The following is a 20,162-nucleotide window of genomic DNA, read 5'->3' on the forward strand; positions in this document are numbered from 1 at the left end:
TGTCCTTCACTCTGACCCTCAACTCATACCTCATAGTCCTACTCCAAACAAGCTAAATACCCTTTAGACAACTGATTATCTTTGCCGTCCAGACAGAAATGATTGGAGACTAGGAGTCTAGGGAGTAGGCTACTAGGCCTAATCTCTGTCCTTAACCAGAACCACAGTTTTAGTACACTGAACAGAAACTACAACACATCTTCTCTTTTTGAAGAAAATAAACGAACCATCCAGGGACTTAATGTGACATAAGTGGTCATGTGATGAGTTACCTTGTCTAAGACTGAATAATTGCCCTTGACCCCAACCCCAGCCTTATACAATGTCTCTCTCTCTCTCTATTTATCGTTCTCTTTTTCTCTGTGTGTGAGAGTGAGTGCTGTTGTTATTGAGCCCACTGACTGCCTCGGTAGCGCGGGCAGAGGCTGGACGGAGTTGACGGGAACGCGCAGTGCCATAAGTTAACGGGAAAGAGATCTCTGCTGTCAAACCGACCTCCGCCTCACTTCTGATAGCTGCCCTCAGAGCTTTCTGTGGCTCCGACTGACTCCCCACCTTTCCAGCATTCTCTTTCTTTTTCATAGTCTCCCTGTTTTTCTCTCTCTCCTTCTTTCTCTCCATACCAGTACAAACAGCTTTCTGGACGATTTTAACGGACACCTCGTGGAACGTTTTTTTTGTTGCGTTTACAAGCTGTGATTATTTTCTTCACCAACACCAATTGACTGATGACATTTTAATGTGTACTTTTTTCGGTGTCTGATGACTTATTGATTTTTCGGGGTTAAATATTATGCGGGCTCTACCCTCGAGCTGCGCCCTGAGAGGGATCCCATGAGTTCCGCTAAGTGTGACAAGACCCCACGGTGCGCTTGGACATTTCGGAGTACTACTTGCTCGTGCGCGCCCTGCAACCATGGAGCGGTCACGGGTCGGTCTGCTGTTCCTCGCGCTCTGCCTTTTACGTGTGGTGAGTAGATGTCAACTATAGGTAGGTTCTGTGGCGATTTTAGCATGTAAATCTTGGTGGGACAAAAATAAAAATACTTGCATAACAGCAAAGCCACTACACAATACTAAACAATACATTTATTGCACTATAACGGTGACAAACGGTGTCCACAAACTGTTGGGGCCTACATAAAGCTGTCCCAACCGCAGAGCTTTCTTTTCAGCACCATGGAGTGAATCCTTATCCCACTACACCTGGCTATCAGCAGAGCCTTGTCTGGCAGTGAAACAGTTAATTCAGCCTTGTTTACTGTCTTTTAAAAAACATAGCTGATATGGCTGACTTGCTTTAAGAAATGTGGTTTCTACTGACAATTTAGATGTACAAACTTTGGCATTAGGGGATCACAGCTTATAAAAGCCAATCCATAATTTCGGTTAAAATATTAATGAGTGAGCTAGGATGGACGTAGCCAATTGAACTATTTGTTTAGCACTTTTGAAATGTACAGTGACAGAATTCAGAACATGGGCCGTTCTTACAGTGTTCTACCTGTACAACAAGTCCGAACCGTAGGATAAATAAAGGGGGCATATAAGCAGACAATCAAAGCTCTTACAATTACAATGTTCAATGATTACATTTCTCTAAAACAGGCTAATGGCTACATGTGCACCACCAAGTCAGAACAGTAGGCTAAGTCATGATGGGAAAAGGGACCAAATTATTAGGGTGAGGCACATGGGCTACTAACAGCTTACTACACAACAAACACTTAGTATTACTAAAAAAAAAAAGTAAAATGTATTACTTTCTTAGCTACAGTATACATATCTCCCTGGCATATTACATAATTTACACAGCAGCATACAGTACATTTTTGGACTCGCCTTGTTGTGCTGTGCTCACTTGAACAGGAAGGTGGCGCGGCGGTCCTTGTGGGCAAATTTTGGCATCAAAGTCTGGCATTCTCTGGATTTATGGTGCTTTCAAAACAACCCCGGGGGAAAAAACAAGGTTGAATCATGATGTCAGTGATCTTCAGGTCGGAGCTCTAGGAAGAAGCCTGAGTTCCTTATCTGGAATTCCGAGTTGGATGACTGTTCAAAATGTATTTTCCCAGTCGGGGCTCGTTTTTGTCAGAGTTGCCAGTTGTCTTGAACTCTTACATTTCCCAGTTCCAAGTTTCCAGATGTTTTGAATGCGGCAGAAGTCATATGAATGTCATGTGAATGTTTATCCTTTTAAGCCTGGAAAGAGACCATTAAAACCAGACTTGGACCACACAGCCACTCCACTGAATAGCAGGCTAATGATTGCTTTGCAACGCTTACAGTTAGCCACTGATTCCTTCCAAACCACTCAATGTAGAATTAGCGATTTCCAACTTGTGTAATGTTTATGTCCAATGGCCGATGAGCTCCGATAAGTTTTATCTATAATTTTCTTCATATGACAAGGATTGAAAAGGATTTACCAGTAGATTGTGGACATGATTCATGATGATGACTGCTTGTTTAGCTTGCTAGCTAATATTTTGAAAGTATGATGTTGACATGATCAGTCCAAGGTAGATATTTTATCTGTGGCCAATGACCTTGAGCCTTTTGGATGGGCACTTCTAATGTAAGTCGATGGCAGCACCCAAGGGGCTTGAATTTTCGAGCGGTGATGTAGTGTCCTCATGAGTGACAGAACACTGAGCCAATCACTGCGCAACTAGAGAACATTACCAACTCCTATGATCCGTATTTTCCGCTGGCTGGCCCACCACCACAGAAAGCACTGAGCTAGGCTGAAACACTTGCATTGTGGAGCTGCCTTACTCAAGAAAACAAAAAAGAGACCATGTTTGTATGCGGCTTTATTAACTTAATTATATATATTTTTTTACATGTTTGTAAACTGATATGTGACACGTATTAATGCCAAAATAACGTGCAGAACAGATGGGCCTCAAAACAAGTTTGTAAACAATGGCGGGTCGCCACTGGCTAGGTGCACTGTAGAAAGTAATTGCCCAACTCATTAAACCAATTGAATAAGTGTTACTCAAACATCTCCAACTGCCTGTAGAACTCAAATCATATATGTGGTACTCAGTCTGATGTAAAGCGGATGTTCTTATAACTTAATGTTTTTGAGTATTGTTAACAAATATTAGGTTATTGAGTAAATATAACTTTATTTATCTGCTCTGCTAATCTAACGTTATTGAGTTTTTACAATTTATGATTATTTCAAGTCAATCTAACACTTATTAAATAAGTTGTTCTTACTTGAGTCTATTATGTTATACATCTTTATTTAAAATAATAAAGTAGTAGTCAGACACATTGATATTTGTGTGAAATATCAATTGATTGATCTATGTTGTGCTTATTCAGTCATTTCCAAGTTTTCTTTTATCCCTCAGAAATTTTAAGACTTTGTCAAGCAACTAGTAACTGACAACAACAAAAACTATTTAGGCCTACCGTGATTTCTGTGATAATATGGAGGAATGAAAAATTATCTCTCCTTTGTAAAAGCCTATCAGTGGTGGACAGCTAAGCTGACAATGTGGACGCAATGGTAAACGTTGTGACATCTGACATACAGGTAGATTTATGTACTCTGAAAAATATAGAGCCACTATACCTGAAAAGAAACAAAAGAATGTAAATGTATATTTAGTTTCCAGTATTTATATGTCTTTATACCAAGTTGAGATTCTCATCAGTCAGATGCAATTGGAAGTGAGTTGTTAGCCCATAGCGTTCTTTCATGGTATGCTAGAGGGCCTTCAGAAAGTATTCATACCCCAGGACATATTCCACATTGTGTTGTCTTACAGCCTGAATTCAAAATTGATAAAACAATTATTATAATAATCACCCATTTACAGTTGAAGTCGGAAGTTTACATACACTTATGTCGGAGTCATTAAAACTTGTTTTTCAACCACTCCACAAATTTCTTGTTAATAAACTATAGTTTTGGCAAGTCGGTTACGACATCTACTTTGTGCATGACACAAGTAATTTTTCCAACAATTGTTTACAGACAGATTATTTGACTTATAATTCACTGTATCACAATTCCAGTGGGTCAGAAGTTTACATACACTAAGTTGACTGTGCCTTTTAACAGCTTGGAAAATTCCAGAAAATGATGTCATGGCTTTAGAACCTTCTGATAGGCTAATTGACATCATATGAGTCAATTGGAGGTATACCTGTGGATGTATTTCAAGACCAACCTTCAAACTCAGTGCCTCTTTGCTTGACATCATGGGAAAATCAAAAGAAATCAACTGAGACCTCAGAAAAATAATTGTAGACCTCCACAAGTCTAGTTCATCCTTGGGAGCAATTTCCAAACGCCTGAAGGTACCACGTTCATCTGTACAAATAATAGTACGCAAGTATAAACACCATGGGACCACGCAGCCGTCATACCGCTCAGGAAGGAGACGCGTTCTGTCTCCTAGAGATGAACATACTTTGGTGCGAAAAGTGCAAATCAATCCCAGAACAACAGCAAAGAACCTTGTGAAGATACTGGAGGAAACAGGTACAAAAGTATCTATATCCACAGTAAAACGAGTCCTATATTGACATAACCAGAAAGGGCGCTCAGCAAGGAAAAAGCCACTGCTCCAAAACCGCCATAAAAAAGCCAGACTACGGTTTGCAACTGCACATGGGGACAAAGATCGTACTTTTTGGAGAAATCTCCTCTGGTCTGATGAAACAAAAATATAACTGTTTGGCCATAATGAACATCGTTATGTTTGGATGAAGAAGGGGGAGGCTTGCAAGCCAAAGAACACCATCCCAACCGTGAAGCACGGGGGTGGCAGCATCATGTTGTGGGGGTGCTTTGCTGCAGGAGGGTCTGGTGCACTTCACAAAATAGATGGCCTCATGAGGGAGGAAAATTATGTGGATATATTGAAGCAACATCTCAAGACATCAGTCGGGAAGTTAATGCTTGGTCGTAAATGTGTCTTCAAAATGGACAATGACCCCAAGCATGCTTCCAAAGTTGTGGTAAAATGGCTTAAAGACAACAAAGTCAAGGTATTGGAGTGGCCATCACAAAGCCCTGACCTCCATCCTATAGAAAAGTTGTGGGCAGAACTGAAAAAGTGTGTGCGAGGAAGGAGGCCTACAAACCTGACTCAGTTACACCAGCTCTGTCAGGAGGAATGTGCCAAAATTCACCCAACTTATTGTGGGAAGCTTGTGGAAGGCTACCTGAAACGTTTGACCCAAGTTAAACAATTTAAAGGCAATGCTACTAGATACTAATTGAATGTATGTAAACTTCTGACCCACTGGGAATTTGATGAAAGAAATAAAAGCTGAAATAAATCATTCTCTCTACTATTATTCTGACATTTCACATCCTTAAAATGAAGTGGTGATCCTAACTGACCTAAGACATGGAATTGTTACTAGGATTAAATGTCAGGAATTGTGAAAAATTTAGTTTAAATGTATTTGGCTAAGGTGTATGTAAACTTCCGACTTCAACTGTACACACAATACCCCATAATGACAAAGTGAAAACATGTTTTTAGAAATCATTGCAAATTTATTGAACATGAAATACATATATCTAATTTACGTAAGTATTCACACCCCTGAGTCGATACTTTGTAGAAGGATCTTTGGCAGCGATTACGGCTGTAAGTCTTTCTGGGTAAGTGTCTAAGACCCACACCTGGATTGTGCAACATTTGCCCATGAATCTTTTCAAAATTCTTGAAGTTCTGTCAAATTGGTTGTTGATCATTGCTAGACAACCATTTTCAGGTCTTGCCAGATTTAAGTCAAAACTGTAACTCGGCCACTGAGGAACATTCACTGTCATCTTGGTAAGCAACTCAAGTGTATATTTGGTCTTGTGTTTGAGGTTATGGTCCTGCTGAAAGGTGAACTAATCTCCCAGTGTCTGGTGGAAAGCAGACTGAACCAGGTTTTCCTCTAGGATTTTGCCTGTGCTTAGCTCCATTCTATTTTTTATCCTGAATAACTCCCCATCCTTAACGATTACAAGCATACCCATAACATGATGCACCTACCACTATGGAGAGTGGTACTCAGTAATGTGTTGTATTGGATATGTCTCAAACATAAAACTTTGTATTCAGGACAAAAAGTTAATTGCTTGCCACATTTTTTGCAGTTTTTCTTTTAGTGCCTTGTTAAAAACAGGATACATGTTTATTTTTATTCTGTACAAGCTTCCTTTTCACTTTGTTAATTAGTTTGGTATTGTGGAGTAAATACAATGTAGTTGATCTATCCTCAGTTTTCTCCTATCAAAGACAAACTCTGTAACTGTTTTAAAGTCACCATTGGCCTCATGGTGAAATCCCTAAGCGGTTTCCTTCCTCTCCGGCAACTGAGTTAGGAAGGACACCTGTATCGTTGTAGTGACTGGGTGTTTTGATACACCATCCTAAGCGTAATTAATACCTTCACCATGCTCAAAGGGATATTCAATGTATGCTTTTTTTAACCCATCTCCCAATAGGTGCAAATTGGAAACCCTCCCTGGTCTTTGTGGTTGAATCTGTGTTTCACTGCTCAACTGAGGGACCTTACAGATAATTGTATGTGTGGGGTACAGAGATGAAGTAGTCATTAAAAAATCATGTTAAACACTATTATTGCACACAGTGTGTCCATTCAACTTATTATGTGACTTGTTAAGCACATTTTTACTTCTGTACTTATTTAGGCTTGCCATAACAAAGGAGTTGAATACTTATTGACTAAAGACAATTCAGTTTTTAATTTTTATTAATTTATAAAAATGTAGAAAAACATCATTCCACTTTGACGTTATGGGATAAACTCAATTGAATCTATTTTAAAGTCAATACAACAAAATATGGAAAAGTCAAGGGGTGTGAATATTATCTGAAGGCACAGTAAAAGTCTGATGGCACCGGCGCACGTATCTGTCACGCCCTGGCCTTAGTTATCTTTGTTCTCTTTATTATTTTGGTTAGGTCAGGGTGTGACGAGGGTGGTTTGTGTGTTTTTGTCTCGTCTAGGGTGTTTGTATTGTCTAGGTTTTTTTTGTAGATTTATCCAATTTGTAAGTCGCTCTGGATAAGAGCGTCTGCTAAATGACTTAAATGTAAATGTAAATGGGGTTGGGTTCATTCTAGGTGTTTATGTAAGTCTATGGTTGCCTAGATTGGTTCTCAATTAGAGGCAGGTGTTTATCGTTGTCTCTGATTGGGAACCATATTTAGGCAGCCATGTTCTTTGGGTATTTTGTGGGTGATTGTTTCCTGTGTCAGTGTTTGTGCCACACGGGACTGTTTCGGTTTGTTCACGTTTTTGTATTTGTGTTCATGTTCAGTTTTCCATATTAAAACATGGACACCTACCACGCTGCGTATTGGTCCGATCCTTGCTACACCTCTTCAGAGGAAGAAGAGGATGACAGCCGTTACAGTATCGCCCATATCGGTGGCCATTTTAGGTCGTACCGGTATGTCAGATTAGCTTAATCGGCAATTTATCAGTCTCGGAGCACCACAGAAACACAGCACTTTGAATGAATAACAGACACATGTTCATAACAAGTGGCTAAGGATGAAATTGATCAAAATATCTATTAAAAACATGAAAAAAATACAAAATATTGACTATAAATGTGTGAAAATGTTAAAATATATGCTTATTTTGGGGAATTTAAACCATTTACCTGTGTTACAAAAGGATATTAAAATTTAAACTGTTACTGCTTGACAGAGGGTGTCTTTGCAATCATTATCAATTTGGTGTAAAAAATGACCCCAATTGACACTTTTAAGCTAAAAATGTGTTGGTTAATCCTATTGTTACTTAATTTGATCCAGGGTGGGTTCTCTTCAGACAGATAACTCTCCCAACAAATCACGAGGCAGACATGCCAGAACATCGCGATTAAAAAACTAAGTTTGCAGGCAAAACCTTTGCAGTGGTTCTTGTGAAAGTAGTTGAAGCAAACTAGCCACTAGCGAAATGCACTCATTAAAAGTAATCTCTGTGATCTCAATCTTGCTAGCTACTATTTAGTATTTTGTTCAAGCGAATAAGGTAATGACTTAGTTCCTCTATACCAAACTGACGTTCTATTACATACAGACGTGTTAAACCGGAATATTTGAAAATTGTGGGAGGCAACCTGGATGTCTAGAGAGACTACTCTCCATCTGTCTCTCTGTCTGTCTGTCTGTCTGTCTGTCTGTCTGTCTGTCTGTCTGTCTGTCTGTCTGTCTGTCTGTCTGTCTGTCTGTCTGTCTGTCTGTCTGTCTGTCTGTCTGTTTTCTCTCTCTCTCTCTCTCTCTCTCTTTGTTTCTCTCCATTCCTCTCTCTCTCTCGGAAACCCGCACAGTGTCAGGATATTGAGAATTTGAATTTTGTGTGCAATAAATAAATTACATATTATAGGATGTTACACGTTTCCATTGGTAGTGGTGAGATAACGTGTGATTGGTTGAGACAGTAACGAGGAACTGTGTGATTGGTTGAGACAGTAATGAGGTTGTGGGTTATTGGTTGTTTGTGTTCTGGTGACAGTAGAGTTGATAAATCAGCTCCAAAAGGAACATAGATGCCAAGAGGATGCGGCCGATGCAGGTGAAGGAGTGGCAAGGAGTGAAAGGTGTAATTACAATGATTGTCCTGAACTGTGGCAGAGCGAAGCGTTAATTCACAATATAAACTTCATAGATCACCCGGCTTAACTACTCACACGCACGGATGCACACATACACACATGCACACATGCACACACAATACAAGCATATGAACCCCACACACAGTTTATGTTTGTCTGTAAGTGAATATCCTAAAGCCTGCAAGTCAGAAGACATACCTAGCACAGGGATGGCTGTGTGTGTGTCTGTCTGTGTGTTTGTGTTAAGTGGAGGGGGTTGTTCTTGGTTTGTTTGTTTGGATGTTCCTGTTGCCTGTGGTCACGATAAGTACCCAATGCCTTTAACCCTCTCCACACAGTGAGCTCTGTCCAAAGGAATGCAAGAATCTCTCTCTCGCTCCATCTCTTTTCCATCTCTCTTTACACTCCCCCTCTCTCTTTCCACCCTTGTCTTTCTCCCTCTCCCACAGTGTTTCTCATGTAGTTCAATATTCCAAATGGTACAGCCAATATGTCTGCCTAAATAGATGAGTGAAGGAGATGAGGAGAAGAAAAGAGAAAACGAGGAGAGAAGACAGGGAGTGGAGGCAGTTAAGACCGTTGAGACACATCCATTGACTGTCTTTCTACTCCCTCTCTGTCTAGAAAGTCAGCGGGAGAAATCCCACGTGTCACTTCCTCTGGGAGCTGCAGAGGGCAGAGCTAGTATGTCACTATGAGCTGAAGAAACAATCCATGGAGCCTGCAGGTAGACACATTCTCTCTCTCTCTTGCTCTCTCTCTCTCTCACACACACACACACACACACACACACACACACACACACACACACACACACACACACACACACACACACACACACACACACACACACACACACTTATTAACTGTTTGTACGTGTTTACACCAAGCGTAGCTGTAGTGAAAGTGGACAGAATCATATCTGTTGGTACACAGGGTTCCCTAACGCCTGTGACCTGTGTCTGCTTTCCCACGGGGTGTGTGTGTTTGTTTGGCGTGTGTGTGTGTGTGTGTGTGTGTGTGTGTGTGTGTGTGTGTGTGTGTGTGTGTGTGTGTGTGTGTGTGTGTGTGTGTGTGTGTGTGTGTGTGTGTGTGTGTGTGTGTGTGTGTGTGTGTGTGTGTGTGTGTGTGTGTAGGCTGTGGTGGCCTATGGGACAACATTTCGTGTTGGGCCCCAGCAGCAGTAGGGGAGGTGGTGACTCTCTCCTGCCCCCCTGCTCTCACACACCTCTTCGGACGACAAGGTAAACACAAATCTATTCCTCCATCCCGCTGTACCTCAATCATTCCATAAGCCATACTGTACAACCTGTCAGGATAAAAATTATAGTTGCAAATTAAATGTATTAGTGGCCTCTCGATGACCCCACTCTGAGGTTAGGGGTCACCATAAAGCAGGATTTAGCACCCTGAGAGACCTTCTCCTGAGGCTTAGGCCGGTGGCTGTAACCCAGCTAAAGGTCTGTCCAGAAGATAGAATCATCTACAGTTCACTCTGACCCACTGTTGTCATGGTCTGGGCCTGGCACTGAGGGAACCAACAGATAAGGAATGAGCATATTACGAGTGGTTTGTTCTTCACTCGGCAGTAGATTGCTGCGAGACTATCCAGAGGACCGTGTCTGTCTCCCGTTGCACCCGTCTGTATGTCTATCTGTCTATTAAACATTTTAAAATATAGTATGTGTTGGCCTTATCTTTGCATTTTCACACCTTGGGCAAATTCTCGATTCCTGACAATCCCTCCTTCTATTCCTGTATGTTCTCTCTTTTAGGCAACATCAGTAGGAACTGTACCGAGGCTGGCTGGTCTGACGTCTACCCCAGCCTCAGCACTGTCTGCTGGTCCAGTGACAACAAACCCAACATGGTAGGATTAACCACGGCAACTCCACAGTTAGTGAACCAACATGGCAGAGAAACCTTAACTACTGAACCAGAATGAAGAAACAGACTCCATTCACTACTAAATCACTATACAGTCAGACATTGCACTGAGCTGGAACAGGTTGTTCAAGCAGTTGTGACTCAAATGGAAACTTCTCTTTTGTCTGCTTGATGATAGTGGGTTATAAGGTCAGGGAGCCCAGGGAAATTACATTTTGATCCCTCCAAACATTTCACAATGTTTGTCATACCCTACCTCTGAGTGTGTGTGTACTCCCTGTGGGCCTGAGGCGTCCTGTATGACGAGAGTAGAGAGTCATAGGGCTTACGTGGCCTGGCTAGGTTATTGCAGGGATATAGGAGACTGCATTCCAGTGCTCAAAGGTCATATTGAGCCTTAATCAGTAGTTGTTCCCAGCCTTGTTTCTTTAATGGCATGTTCTTAGCCTGGTTAACAAACAGGCTAACTGCAATGTAACTACCAGGTTATAGAGAATATCTGGAACTGGTATCTGGTATCTGGTATCTCTCTCTCACATGGCATGATAAAAAACTCATTTCAGTGATGTCTTTTTATGTCTCTTTTTATGTCTCTCTCTCTCTCTCTCTCTCTCTCTCTCTCTCTCTCTCTCTCTCTCTCTCTCTCTCTCTCTCTCTCTCTCTCTCTCTCTCTCTCTCTCTCTCTCTCTCTCTCTCTCTCTCTCTCTCTCTCTCTCTCTTTCACTCTCTCTCTCTCCGTCCTCCTCCTCGGTGATTCCATATGGTTGATCTTTGGTGGTATGACAGCATCTGTGGTTGAGTTAGTCCAGACCCCCCAGGTGTTCCATTGAGATTACACAGTCAGAGGAGAGGTTTCTGTCTGGAAGAGAAAGGGATGAAAGGGTTCCATGCCTTACAACTGTCGAGAGGAGTCTGGACTTTCTCCCCAAATAGGGTCAAGGTCAGGGGTCAGAGGTGAAAGGTTAAGCACAATATTAAGGTTTGAACAGTTTTATGTTTGAATGTTGATATACACAATTGTGTGTGTGGTATATGTTTGAGTGTGTGCGTGTGTGTTTGTAAGTGTGTGAATGCATGTGTGTGTCGCAGATGGTGTCTCAAGCAACAAGCTCTCACAGTTTCACTGCAGAATCCAATGTTTTGTCCATAAATGTAAATTTTGGAGGTTAGGGGAGACCAGGGTTGGTTGTCACACGTTTACTCTTGTGTGTATTTCTCAGCACCAGGATATCTTACAAGACTCTTTTCAACATTAATGGGAAAGACCAAGGTTCTGGGTTGAAATAGGGCTCATTTGTATACTCACATCTTCAAATCAAATCAAAGTTTATTTGTCACGTGCGCCGAGTACAACAGTGAAATGCTTACTTACAGGCTCTAACCAATAGTGCAAAAAAGGAATTAAGTGAACAATAGGTAAGTAAAGAAATAAAACAACATTAAAAAGACAGTTGAAAACAGCAGTAGAGAGGCTATATACAGACACCGGTTAGTCAGGCTGATTGAGGTAGTATGTACAGTCGTGGCCAAAAGTTTTGAGAATGACACAAATATAAATTTTCACAGTCTGCTGCCTCAGTTTGTATGATGGCAATTTGAATATACTCCAGAATGTTATGAAGAGTGATCAGATGAATTGCAATTAATTGCAAAGTCCCTCTTTGCCATGCAAATGAACTGAATCCCCAAAAAACATTTCCACTACATTTCAGCCCTGCCACAAAAGGTCCAGCTGACATCATGTCAGTGATTCTCTCGTTAACCCAGGTGTGAGTGTTGACGAGGACAAGGCTGGAGATCACTCTGTCATGCTGATTGAGTTCAAATAACAGACTGGAAGCTTCAAAAGGAGGGTGGTGCTTGGAATCATTGTTCTTCCTCTGTCAACTATGGTTACCTGGAAGGAAACACGTGCCGTCATCATTGCTTTACACAAAAAGGGCTTCACAGGCAAGGAAATTGCTGCCAGTAAGATTGCACCTAAATCAACTATTTATCGGATCATCAAGAACATCAAGGAGAGCGGTTCAATTGTTGTGAAGAAGGCTTCAGGGCGCCCAAGAAAGTCCAGCAAGCACCAGGACCGTCTCCTAAAGTTGATTCAGCTGCACCACCAGTACAGAGCTTGCTCAGGAATGGCAGCAGGCAGGTGTGAGTGCATCTGCACGCACAGTGAGGAGAAGACTTTTGGAGGATGGCCTGGTGTCAAGAAGGGCAGCAAAGAAGCCACTTCTCTCCAGGAAAAACATCAGGGACAGACTGATATTCTGCAAAAGGTACAGGGATTGGACTGCTGAGGACTGGGGTAAAGTTATTTTCTCTGATGAATCCCCTTTCCGATTGTTTGGAGCATCCGGAAAAAAGCTTGTCCGGAGAAGACAAGGTGAGTGCTACCATCAGTCCTGTGTCATGCCTACAGTAAAGCATCCTGAGACCATTCATGTGTGGGGTTGCTTCTCAGCCAAGGGAGTGGGCTCACTCACAATTTTGCCTAAGAACACAGCCATGAATAAAGAATGGTACCAACACATCCTCTGGGAGCAACTTCTCCCAACCATCCAGGAACAGTTTGGTGAAGAACAATGCCTTTTCCAGCATGATGGAGCACCTTGACATAAGGCAAAAGTGATAACTAAGTGGCTCGGGGAACAAAACATTGATATTTGGTCCATGGCCAGGAAACTCCCCAGACCTTAATCCCATTGAGAACTTGTGGTAAATCCTCAAGAGGCGGGTGGACAAACAAAAACCCACAAATTCTGACAAACATTGATTATGCAAGAATGGGCTGCCATCAGTCAGGATGTGGCCCAGAAGTTAATTGACAGCATGCCAGGGCGGATTGCAGAGGTCTTGAAAAAGAAGGGTCAACTCTGCAAATATTGACTCTTTGCATCAAATTCATGTAATTGTCAATAAAAGCCTTTGACACTTATGAAATGCTTGTAATTATACTTCAGTATTCCATAGTAACATCTGACAAAAATATCTAAAGACACTGAAGCACCAAATTTTGTGGAAATTAAAATTTGTGTCATTCTCCAAACTTTTGGCCACGCCTGTACATGTAGATATAGTTAAAGTGACTATGCAAATATGATGAACAGAGAGTAGCAGTAGCGTAAAAGAGGGGTTGGCGGGACAAAATGCATGCAGAGAGTACGGTCAGCCAATGTGCGGGAGCACTGGTTGGTCGTGCCAATTGAGGTAGTATGTACATGAATGTATAGTTAAAGTGACTACGCATATATGATAAACAAAGAGTAGCAGCAGCGTAAAAGAGAGGTTGGGGGGGGGCACACAATGCAAATAGTCCGGGTAGCCATTTGATTACTTGTTCAGAAGTCTTATCGCTTGGGGGTGAAAACTGTTGAGAAGCCTTTTTGTCCTAGACTTGGCACTCCGGTACCGCTTGCCATGTGGTAGTAGAGAGAACAGTCTATAACTGGGGTGGCTGGGGTCTTTGACAATTTTTAGGGCCTTCCTCTGACACCGCCTGTCCTGGATGACAGGCAGCTTGACCCAAGTGATGTACTGTGCCGTACGCACTACTCTCTGTAGTGCCTTGCGGTCAGAGGCCGAGCAATTGCCGTACCAGGCAGTGATGCAACCAGTCAGGATGCTCTCGATGTTGCAGCTGTAGAACCTTTTGAGGATCTCAGGACCCATGCCAAATCTTTTTCGTTAGGCTTTGTCGTGCCCTCTTCACGACTGTCTTGGTGTGTTTGGACCATTCTAGTTTGTTGGTGATGTGGACACCAAGGTACTTGAAGCTCTCAACCTGCTCCACTACAGCCCCGTCGATGAGAATGAGGGCATGCTCGGTCCTCCTTTTCCTGTAGTCCACAATCATCTCCTTAGTCTTGGTTACGTTGAGGGATAGGTTGTTATTCTGGCACCACCAGGCCAGGTCTCTGATCTCCTGTCTCGTCGTTGTCGGTGATCAGGCCTACCACTGTTGTGTCATTGGCAAACTTAATGATGGTGTTGGAGTCGTGCCTGGCCGTGCAGTCGTGGGTGAACAGGGAGTACAGGAGGGGACTGAGCACGCATCCCTGGGGAGCTCCAGTGTTGAGGATCAGCGTGAAAGATGTGTTGCTACCTACCCTCACCACCTGGGGGCGGCCCGTCAGGAACTCCGGGATCCATTTGCAGAGGGAGGGTTTAAGTCCCAGGATCCTTAGCTTAGTGATGAGCTTTGAGGGCACTATGCTGTTGAATGCTGAGCTAGTAGTCAATGAATAGCATTCTCACATAGGTGTTCCTTTTGTCCAGGTGGGAAAGGGCAGTGTGTAGTGCATTAGAGATTGCATCATCTGTGGATCTGTTTGGGCGGTATGCAAATTGGAGTGGGTCTAGGGTTTCTGGGATAACGGTGTTGATGTGAGCCATGACCAGCCTTTCAAAGCACTTCATGGCTACTGACGTGAGTGCTACGGGTCTGTAGTCATTTAGGCAGGCTACCTTAGTGTTCTTGGGCACAGGGACTATGGTGGTCTGCTTGAAACATGTTGGTATTACAGACTCAATCAGGGACATGTTGAAAATGTCAGTGAAGACACCTGCCAGTTGGTCAGCACATGCCCGGAGCACACGTCCTGGTAATCCATCTGGCCCCGCAGCCTTGTGTATGTTGACCTGTTTAAAGGTCTTACTCACATCGGCTACGGAGAGCGTGATCACACAGTCGTCCCGAACAACTGATGCTCTCATGCATGCCTCAGTTTTGCTTGCCTCGAAGCGAGCATAGAAGTGATTTAGCTCGTCTGGTAGGCTTGTGTCACTGGGCAGCTCGCGGCTGTGCTTCCCTTTGTAGTCTGTAATAGTTTGCAAGCCCTGCCACATAAGCCAAGCGTCGGAGCCGGTGTAGTATGATTCAATCTTAGCCCTGTATTGACGCTTTGCCTGTTTGATGGTTTGTCGCAGGGCATAGCAGGATTTCTTGTAAGCTTCCGGGTTAGAGTCCCACACCTTGAAAGCGGCAGCTCTACCTGTTAGCTCAGTGCGAATGTTGCCTGTAATCCATGGCTTATGGTTGGGGTATGTACGTACAGTCACTGTGGGGACGACGTCCTCGATGCACTTATTGATAAAGCCAGTGACTGATGTGGTGTACTCCTCATTGTCATCGGAAGAATCCCGGAACATGTTCCAGTCTGTGAAAGATGGGGTTGAAAATGCATAATTTTATGCCTTGAGAAAAACCTTTGACATTTTGAGTAAATTTGCATGTGTCATGTGTGGGTGTGTGACAGACAAAAATATGTGTGTGAGAGAGAGGCAACAAACCCAGATAGCACAGATACCTCTGCACAACGGATGTACATATGATGCATTGAGCAGTTTAGACATGGTTTGCTCATGGCAAGATGTCTCAAAGATGTGTGTAGAATGCCTACATTCTAAATTCTACAGTTCTACATCGTTTAGACGTCGGCCAGGCGTCAACATTCTATTCTGATGTCTGCAATGTTTAACCAATATGCAAACGTTCTCCACACTACATATTCCCAACACATTTTGATATGTCAGCCAAAGCTGTTTGTGTTTACTTGTAATGGAGGTCTCTATAGCAACAGCATAAAATAGCTTGGGATTTATTATACTGCATACTGGCAGTGGCAATGTCCACGAACAATATAGTAATAATGTGTTTGATAGTGACAACTAACCCCACATTCTATATGACATCCATCGCCACCACTTTCTCCAATGCTAATTAAGATTTTTATTTGTGATTGCATTTGTTAAGGATCCCCATTAGTTCCTGCCAAGGCAGCAGCTACTCTTCCTGGGGTCCAGCAACATTAAGGCAGTTACATACCGTTTAAAATATTACATGACATTACATTTCATAACACTTTACCCAATACTTTTACTGAGTTGCCTCGGGGCACTACTCCACTATCACATATTTACAATACAACATCAACTAACCTGTACCCCTGCACACTGACTCGTTACCGGTGCCCCCTGTATATAGCCTCGTTATTCTTATTGTATTACTTTTTACTTTAGTCTACATGGTAAATATTTTCTTAACTCTTCCGTAACTGCACTATTGGTTAAGGGCTTGTAAGTAAGCATTTCACTGTAAAGTCTACACTTGTTGTATTCGGCGCATGTGACAAATAAAGTTTGATTTGAACATGTTTGTAGAGTGCACGTCTTATCATTTGGAAGTATGTCTGTGCCTGTGTGTGTCTCTTCACAGTCCCTGCTGTTCCATAAGGTGTATTTCTACTGATTCTACTGCATGCATCAGTTACCTGATGTGGAATAGAGCAAACCCCAAGCCTACATTTATTTATCTAGGCAAGTCAGTTAATTAAGAACAAATTATTATTTACAATGACGGCCTAGGAACAGTGGCTTAACTGCCTTGTTCAGGGGCGGAATGACATATTTTTTACCTTGTCAGCTCTGGGATTCGATCTAGCAACCTTTCGGTTACTAGTTCAACGCTCTAACCATTAGGCTACCTGCCACCCCTTGATGGTAATAGCGCTCACCGTTGCCCATAGTGGTTGGTTTTGAAGTAATATCTCGACGTCCTGCTTACCTGGACGGACTGCAAATTTTTGCAACCTGGCTAGGGGAATGTTGTTTATCAGGATGAGAGGTTGATGGGGAGGAGAATGGTTGTTTATCAGGATGAGAGGATGATGGGGGGGAGAATGTTGTTTATCAGGATGAGAGGATGATGGGGAGGAGAATGTTGTTTATCAGGATGAGAGGATGATGGGGAGGAGAATGGTTGTTTATCAGGATGAGAGGATGATGGGGAGGAGAATGGTTGTTTATCAGGATGAGAGGGTGATGGGGAGGAGAATGTTGTTTATCAGGATGAGAGGATGATGGGGAGGAGAATGGTTGTTTATCAGGATGAGAGGATGATGGGGAGGAGAATGGTTGTTTATCAGGATGAGAGGATGATGGGGAGGAGAATGGTTGTTTATCAGGATGAGAGGATGATGGGGAGGAGAATGGTTGTTTATCAGGATGAGAGGATGATGGGGAGGAGAATGGTTGTTTATCAGGATGAGAGGGTGATGGGGAGGAGAATGTTGTTTATCAGGATGAGAGGATGATGGGGAGGAGAATGGTTGTTTATCAGGATGGGAGGATGATGGGGAGGAGAATGGTTGTTTATCAGGATGAGAGGATGATGGGGAGGAGAATGGTTGTTTATCAGGATGAGAGGATGATGGGGAGGAGAATGGTTGTTTATCAGGATGAGAGGATGATGGGGAGGAGAATGGTTGTTTATCAGGATGAGAGGATGATGGGGAGGAGAATGTTGTTTATCAGGATGAGAGGATGATGGGGAGGAGAATGGTTGTTTATCAGGATGAGAGGATGATGGGGAGGAGAATGGTGAAGAGCAGACAGACTAAGATATACACACACACACACTAGTTGCAGGTATTTCCCAACCTCTCGTGGTATGACATCTATGAGAGGAAAGGGGTAATTGATGCAGGTTTGAAGCTAAACAGCGCTGGTGCAACCATGGACATTATCTTTTGCATACCAAACTGGTTGTGAAAGAAGCACTTGTAGAGACAGACTGTTTTGACATCAGCAAGGCTTTTTATAATGCAGGCAGAATGTATGCCTATGTGTGACAGTGTTTGTGTCTGTGTGTCCTTGATGTAGCTGGTGTGTTGCGATATGTGTGTGTATATGACTGTATGTGTGTCTCCTCCAGCTGCTGTTCTACTCGGTGGTGAAGACTCTGTACACTCTGGGCCACAGTCTCTCCCTCATCGCTCTCATCACCTCTACACTCATTCTCTGTCTGTTCAGGTAACCAACACACACACACATAGAGACACACACACACATGCTTTGTGAAAGGAGTAGTGTTTTGGCAAGTTGTGTGCTTTTCTGTTTTTAATACGGGGGTTATCAAGGATCCTTCTGGATGTTTATATTTCCCATAATTCACTTATAGACACCGTTAATAAACATTCTTATCATGACCCCATGTCTTATGTGTGAGTTTGTGTGTGTGTGTGTGTTGTGTGTGCGTGCGTGCGTGTGTTGTGCGTGCGTGTATGCGTGCGTGTGTGTGTGAGTGTGTGTGTGTGTGTGTTTGTATGTAGGAGGCTCCACTGTACTAGGAACTACATCCATGTGAACCTGTTTGTGTCGTTCATCTTGCGAGCTGTGGCCGTGCTGGTTAAAGACTCTGTTATCTTCTCCCATAATGAAAACACTGACTGTAGCACGCAGCCCTCACTGGTGAGATTCCCACTGTATATTGCAAAATGTATGCCAATGTCTGTCTCCAAGTACTGTCTCCAATATCTGTCTCCAATGTCTGTCTCCAAGGACTGTCTCCAATATCTGTCTCCAATGTCTGTCTCCAAGTACTGTCTCCAATATCTGTCTCCAATGTCTGTCTTCAATGTCTGTCTCCAAGGACTGTCTCCAATGTCTGTCTCCAATGTCTGTCTCCAAGGACTGTCGCCAATGTCTGTCTCCAATGACTATCTCCAATGTCTGTCTCCAAGTACTGTCTCCAATGTCTGTCTCCAAGGACTGTCTCAAATGTCTGTCTCCAAGGGCTGTCGCCAATGTCTGTCTCTAATGACTATCTCCAATGTCTGTCTCCAAGGACTGTCTCCAATGTCTGTCTCCAATGTCTGTCTCCAATGACTCTCTCCAATGACTGTCTCCAATGTTTGTCTCCAATGTCTGTCTCCAAGGGCTGTCGCCAATGTCTGTCTCCAATGACTATCTCCAATGTCTGTCTCCAAGGACTGTCTCCAATGTCTGTCTCCAATGTCTGTCTCCAATGACTCTCTCCAATGACTGTCTCCAATGTTTGTCTCCAATGTCTGTCTCCAATGACTGTCTCCAATATCTGTCTCCAATATCTGTCTCCAATGTCTGTCTCCAATGTCTGTCTCCAATGACTGTCTCCAATGACTGTCTCTAATGTCTGTCTCCAATGTCTGTCTCCAATGTCTGTCTCCAATGACTGTCTCCAATGTCTGTCTCCAATGTCTGTCTCCAATGTCTGTCTCCAATGTCTGTCTCCAATGTCTGTCTCCAATGTCTGTCTCCAAGGACCGTCTCCCATGTCTCTCTCCAATGTCTGTCTCCAATGTCTGTCTCCAATGTCTGTCTCCAATGTCTGTCTCCAATGACTGTCTCCAATGTCTGTCTCCAAAGACTGTCTCCAATGTCTGTCTCCAATGACTGTCTCCAATGTCTGTCTCCAATGTCTGTCTCCAATGACTGTTTCCAATGTCTGTCTCCAATGACTGTCTCCAATGTCTGTCTCCAAAGACTGTCTCCAATGTCTGTCTCCAATGTCTGTCTCCAATAACTGTTTCCAATGTCTGTCTCCAATGACTGTCTCCAATGTCTGTCTCCAATGACTGTTTCCAATGACTGTCTCCAATGACTATCTCCAATGTCTGTCTCCAAGGACCGTCTCCCATGTCTCTCTCCAATGTCTGTCTCCAATGTCTGTCTCCAATGTCTGTCTCCAATGACTGTCTCCAATGTCTGTCTCCAAAGACTGTCTCCAATGTCTGTCTCCAATGACTGTCTCCAATGTCTGTCTCCAATGTCTGTCTCCAATGACTGTCTCCAATGTCTGTCTCCAATGACTGTCTCCAATGTCTGTCTCCAAAGA

The 20,162-nt window shown here is 43.0% G+C and overlaps 1 protein-coding gene across 4 annotated transcripts in view; it reads left to right on the forward strand.

Annotated features, from left to right (window-relative positions):
* Positions 1-257: 257 nt before the first annotated feature.
* The window catches only part of LOC139583507 (vasoactive intestinal polypeptide receptor 2-like), a 24,166-nt gene continuing 4,261 nt past the window's right edge, over positions 258-20,162 (forward strand). The window contains exons 1-6 of one of the 4 annotated variants that reach the window (XM_071414668.1): positions 258-970; positions 9,252-9,350; positions 9,760-9,867; positions 10,399-10,493; positions 18,222-18,319; positions 18,619-18,757. In XM_071414668.1, the coding sequence (XP_071270769.1) occupies positions 835-970; positions 9,252-9,350; positions 9,760-9,867; positions 10,399-10,493; positions 18,222-18,319; positions 18,619-18,757 (675 nt within the window). In that variant the 5' untranslated portion in view covers positions 258-834. Of the gene's footprint in view, positions 971-9,247; positions 9,351-9,759; positions 9,868-10,398; positions 10,494-18,221; positions 18,320-18,618; positions 18,758-20,162 lie in introns of all 4 variants that reach the window. The other 3 variants (XM_071414670.1, XM_071414669.1, XM_071414671.1) reach the window with 3 other exon arrangements.

This window comes from Salvelinus alpinus, chromosome 8, assembly GCF_045679555.1.
Source record: "Salvelinus alpinus chromosome 8, SLU_Salpinus.1, whole genome shotgun sequence".
In the NCBI taxonomy this organism is placed as follows: Eukaryota; Metazoa; Chordata; class Actinopteri; order Salmoniformes; family Salmonidae; genus Salvelinus; species Salvelinus alpinus.